Source organism: Moschus berezovskii, chromosome 27 (assembly GCF_049115385.1).
Source record: "Moschus berezovskii isolate FMDL1 chromosome 27, NW_MosBer_1.0, whole genome shotgun sequence".
NCBI classification, from domain to species: domain Eukaryota; kingdom Metazoa; phylum Chordata; class Mammalia; order Artiodactyla; family Moschidae; genus Moschus; species Moschus berezovskii.
Genome location: NC_142486.1, coordinates 23353296 through 23359295, shown reverse-complemented (window position 1 = coordinate 23359295; position 6000 = coordinate 23353296). Strand labels below are relative to the sequence as shown.

The window sequence follows — 6000 nt, the reverse complement described above, 5'->3', positions numbered from 1 at the left end:
GACTTAGAGAATATTACTTTCTCTATATTTTGGTTTCTGCACCCATAAAGTGAGGATAATAACCTACTTTATAGGACTGCTCTAAAATACCTAGATCATAGCAAGTGCTCCATTAGAATAACTGTCATCATCATTTGGGCTTCCCTGGTGATCATCATCATACCATGTGACTCTCAAGAAAGGAAAGCTATATTTCAGTCAAGAATGATACTCTTTTTATTTTCTGTGTTGAGACACATGCCATCAATTATCTAGCTGGCACAGAGAGGCTACTCCTCGGTTTATCCAGTGCTTCTGAGGCCTGTCAGTTGGGAGTTCAATGGATAGGACATAGTTGGTGGAGTGCCCTGTTGTGGAGAGGGTACCTCTCCGGGCACTTGTTTTGTAGACTGGACACACATAAATGTTCTGATGCAGAAACATTGCACTTTTCCCAGGTTTCAGCCAAATGATGGGCAATGGATCGTAGAGGATTTTGGGGAAAGACTCCCCGAGCTGCATCTTTTTCCTGTCCCAACGGGCACCTTCTAAGAAGAGTCCTTTTACGTAGGCCCCGTCTTCTGGGTTACTCTCCATGACTGTTTCTTGTGTGGTTACCTGAAAGACAGGAAGCTGTGAGTTCCATTGTTACCTGCCATTTTCCTAAATGAGGCAGCATTAAGAGACTGAAAAGGTAAAAACTGGCTTTACTGTCTGTCTCCCAGGACACTGAGACTTCTCTGATAATATTCCTACATGCTACATGGGCCATGTCTGGTTTCCAGTCAGCAAGAACCAGGAGGCCATATTAACTATTACCTAGCTTAGTGGCCTTGTATAATCTTTCCTGTTTCTGAATATGGATCCGTAAAGTGAGGGGTTAGATTCTGCTGCATGCTGGTAAAATAGTTCTCTAGTAGAAGAAGTAAAACTTTGATTTGTAGTTTCTGTCAATTTCTGTGGTGTAAAGAACCCCACCATGGTCAATTTCAGTGTATCCATTATTTAACAACCACCTGTAACTGGCTCTGGTGAGTTAGTATGAGCCAGCCCCAGCATACCACTGTTTAGATTCAGAGCTGATAAACTTCTTTAAGATTGTGGAGTAGAAGGGCGTGTGCTCACCTTCTCTTGTGAGAACACCAAAATCATAAGTAGCTGCTGAACAACCATCAACAAGAGAATGTAGTATCTCCAAAAAAACAACAACAACAACAAACACCGCATTCAAGGGCAAAGGAGAGGCCCTGACAAGATGGTAGAAGCGGCAAAATCACATTTAGAATCAAACCTCAGACCTGCCAGAGATGCTTGGAGGGCACAAACAACATTGTGCACACCAGGGCCAAGGGAAAGGAGCAGTGACCCCCACAAGAGACTGAGCCAGACCTGCCTTTGAGTGTTTGAGTGTTCTCCTGCGGAGGCATAGGTCAGCAGTGGCCTGCTGTGGGGACGGGCTCTGGCAGCAGATGACCTGGGAGGTGTGGTATGTGGCATAAGTCCTTTTGGAGGAGGTTGCCATTAGCTTCACTATAGAGCCATCGAACAGATGACCCACACACTGGAGAACTGTTATACCAAAGAAGTTCTCACACTGTTGGAGAAGTTCTAGGGCCCACAGCAGATTTCCCAACCTGGGGATCCAGCAAAAGGACTGAGAACCCCCAGGAATTCGACTTTGAAGGCCAGTGGATTTAATTACAGAAATTCCACAGGACTGAGGAAACACTTGGAGGGCACAAACAAAACCTTGTGTGCACCAGGACCCAGGAGAAAGGAGCAGTTACCCCACAAGTGACTGAACCAAACATGCCTGTGAGTGTCCAGGAGTCTCCGGCAGAGGTGTGGGTTGACAGTGGCCTGCCGTGATGTCAGGGGCACTGACTACAACAGTCCTGGGAGCTGTGGTATGCTGGCAATAAGTCCTTTTGAAGGAGGTCACCATTACTGCCATTACCCCTACCATAATGTGGCCTCAGGCCAAACCACAGGGAGGGAACACACTGTGTTGTCTCCACACACACACACACCCCCAATCAGCAGAAAATTAAAGATTTACTGAGCATGGCCCCACCTACCAAAGCAAGACCCAGTCTTCCCCACAACCAGCCCCTCCCATTAGGAAACTTCCACAAGCCTGTTATCCTTATTCATCAGAGGGCAGACAGAATGAAAACCACAATCACAGAAAACTAACCAAACTGATCACATGGATCACAGCCTTGTCTAACTCAATGAAACTATGAGCCATGCTGTGTAGGGCCACCCAAGATGGATGGGTCGTGGTGGAGAGTTCTGACAAAAGATGGTCCACTGGAGAAGGGAATGGCAAACCACTTCAGTATTCTTGCCTTGAGAACCTGAGGGTGTTAACAGCCTCCGTAAGAGGTCCCTAAGCTGTAGGAGAAAAATTGCAAGTGGCAGACTTTTTTCCCTTCTCTGTTGATAACACCTGGTTCTGCCTGAACTTAACTTTTCTCAGACTTTGAGCTAACCAGTGCTGCTTTATTATGGAAATGTTTTTCTTAAGCTATGTTAAAGAAACTATGTATTTGCTTTAGAATGTGCCTTTCTTCAAATTGGTTCCATCTGAGATTTTTTTTTTTCCAAAGCTTGGACTGATAATGACTCAACAAACCAGTATTCATGTCAATTACTTTATGGCTAGGGGATGACACACCTTGTGCCATTCTATCTCAAAATGTATATTGTGGGAGAGGGGCCTGGTGAAACTCCCTCAGGCTGGAGGTGTCTCTCTTCTGATTAGAAACTTGCTAACAGACATAAAATGCCTTGCTATAAACTAGCAAGCAGGCACTCTCTCTGTCCCCTTCTGATTTCTATGTCAGAAGCTTTCCCTATCTCTATTATACTTTAATAAAACTTTGCCACACAAAAAGCTGAGTAGTTAAGACTTGTCTCTGGCCCTGGATTGAAATCCTCTCCGATGTCATGAATCCCGGGGTAACACATGGCTCACAGCCACAACCTTTCAAACACCATGAGTGTATGAAAAGGCAAAAAGATATAACACTGAAAGATGAAATCCCCAGGTCGGTAGGTGCCTGATATACTACTGAAGAAGATCAGTGAAACAGCTCCATAAGGAGTGAAGAGTTTGAGTCAAAGTGGAAAAAATGCCCAGTTGTGCATGTGTCTGGTGTTCAAAGTAAAGTCCGATGCTGTAAAGAACAATATAGCATAGGAACCTGGAATGTAAGGTCCATCAGTTCAGTTCAGTTCAGTCGCTCAGTCATGTCCGACTCTTTGCGACCCCGTGAATCACAGCACGCCAGGCCTCCCTGTCCATCACCAACTCCCGGAGTTCACTCAAACTCATGTCCATCGAGTCGGTGATGCCATCCAGCCATCTCACTCTCTGTTGTCCCCTTCTCCTCCCGCCCCCAATCCCTCCCAGCATCAGAGTCTTTTCCAGTGAGTCAACTCTTCTCATGAGGTGGCCAAAGTATTGGAGTTTCAGCTTTAGCATCAGTCCCTCCAATGAACACCCAGGATTGATCTCCTTTAGAATGAACTGGTTGGATCTCCTTGCAGTCCAAGGGACTCTCAAGAGTCTTCTCCAGCACCACAGTTCAAAAGCATCAATTCTTCGACAATCAGGTTTCTTCACAGTCCAACTCTCACATGCATACATGACCACGGGAAAAACCATAGCCTTGACTAGACGGACCTTTGTTGGCAAAGTAATGTCTCTGCTTTTTAATATACTATCTAGGTTGGTCATAACTTTCCTTCCAAGGAGTAAGCGTCTTTTAACATGAGTCAAAGTAAATTAAAGTGGTCAACAGGAGATGGCAAGAGTGAACATTGACATTTTAGGAATCAGTGAACTAAAATGGACCAGAATGGGCAAATTTAATTCAGATGATCATTATATCTACTACTGTGGGCAAGAATTCCTCAGAAGAAATAGAGTAGTAGCCCTTGTAGTCAATGAAAGAGTCCAAAATGCAGTACTTGGGTGCAGTCTCAAGAATGGAAGAATGATTTCTCTTTGTTTCCAAGGCAAACCATTCAGTATCACAGTAATCCAAGTCTATGCACCAACCACCAATGCCAACCACCAATGCCAAAGAAGCTGAAGTTGAATGGTTCTATGAAGACCTACAAGACCTTCTAGAACTAACACCAAAAAAAAAAAAAAGATGTTCTTTTCATCATACAGGACTGGAATGCAAAAGTAGGAAGTCAAGAGATACCTGGAGGAACAGGCAAGTTTGGCCTTGGAGTACAGAATAAAGCAGGGCAAGGCTAACAGTTTGGCCAAGAAAATACACTGGTCATAGGAAACACCCTCTTTCAGCAACACAAGAGATGACTCTACACATGGACATCACCAGATGGTCAATACTGAAATCAGGTTGATTATATTCTTTGCAGCCAAATATGGAGAGGCTCTATACAAGACCGGAAGCTGACTGTGGCTCAGATCATGAACTTATTGCAAAATTCAGACTTAAATTGAAGAAAGTAGGGAAAACCACAAGGCCATTCAAGTATGGCCTAAATCAAATCCCTTACGGTTATACAGTGGAAATGACAAATAGATTCAAGGGAATAGATCTGATAGAGTGCTTGAAGAACTATGGATGGAGGTTTGTAACACTGTACAGGAGATGGTGATCAAAGCCATCCCCAAGAAGAAATGCAAAAAGGCAAAATGGTTGTCTGAGGAGGGCTTATAGATAGCTGAGAAAAGAAGAGAAGCGGAATGCAAAGGGGAAAAGGAAAGATACCCATCTGAATTCAGAGTTCCAAAGAATAGCAAGGAGAGATAAAAAAAGCCTTCCTCAGTGATCAATGCAAAGAACTAGAGGAAAACAATAGAATGAGAAAGACTAGCGATCTCTTCAAGAAAATTAGAGATACCAAGGGAAAATTTCATGGAAAGATGGGCACAATAAAGGACAGAAATGGTATGGACCTAACTAAAGCAGAAGATATTAAGAAGTGGTGGCAAGAATACACAGAAGAACTATACAAAAAAGATCTTCATGACCCAGGTAACCACGATGGTGTGATCATTCACCTAGAGCCAGACATCTTTGGAGTGTGAAGTCAAGTGGCTCAAAATTCTCCAGGGTACACTTCAACAGTACATGAACTAAGAACTTACAGATGTTCAAGCTGGATTTAGAAATGGCAGAGGAGCCAGAGTTTAAGTAGCCAGCATTTATTGGATCATCAAAAAAGCAAGAAAGATTCAGAAAAACATCTGCTTCATTGACTATGCTAAAGCCTTTGTGTGGATCACAACAAATAGTGGAAAATTCTTAAAGAGATGATAATGCCAGACCCCCTTACCTGCTTCCTGAGAAACCTATGCAGGTCAAGAAGGAACAGTTAGACCCAGACATGGAACAACAAACTGGTTCAAAATTGGGAAAGGAGTATGTCGAGATTGTGTATTGTCACCCTGCTTATTTAACATATATGCAGAGTTCATCATGCAAAATGCCAGGCTGGATGAAGCACAAGCTGGAATCAAGATTGCCAGGAGAAATATCGATAACCTCAGATATGCAGATGGTAGAAGGCAATGAGGAACTGAAGAGTCTCTTGATGAAGGTGAAAGAGGAAAGTGAAAAAGCTGGCTTAAAATTCAGTATTCAAAAAAGTAAGATCATGGCATTCGGTCCTACCACTTCATTGCAAATAGCTGGGGAAACAATGGAAACAGTGACTGACTTTATTTTCTTGGGCTCCAAACTCACTGCAGATGGTGACAGCAGCCATGAAATTAAAAAACGCTTGCTCCTTGGAAGAAAGATTTGACAAACCTAAACAGCATATTAAAAAGCAGAGACACTACCTTTCCAACAAAGGTCCATATAGTCAAAGCTATGGCTTTTCCAGTATTCACATATGGATGTGAGAGTTGGACTATAAAGAAGGCTGAACGCCAAAGAATTGATGCTTTTGAACTGTGGTGTTGGAGAAGACTCTTGAGACTCCCTTGGGCTGCAAGAAAATCAAATCAGTGAATCCTAAAGGAAATTA

General features: G+C 43.3%; 1 protein-coding gene across 1 annotated transcript in view; it reads right to left on the bottom strand.

Moving 5' to 3' along the window:
- Positions 1–243: 243 nt before the first annotated feature.
- Positions 244–6000, bottom strand: part of DNAH3 (dynein axonemal heavy chain 3) — a 244562-nt gene continuing 238805 nt past the window's right edge. The window contains exon 61 of the mRNA XM_055409629.2: positions 244–597. Within this exon, the coding sequence (XP_055265604.2) occupies positions 244–597 (354 nt within the window). The remainder of the gene's footprint in view (positions 598–6000) is intronic.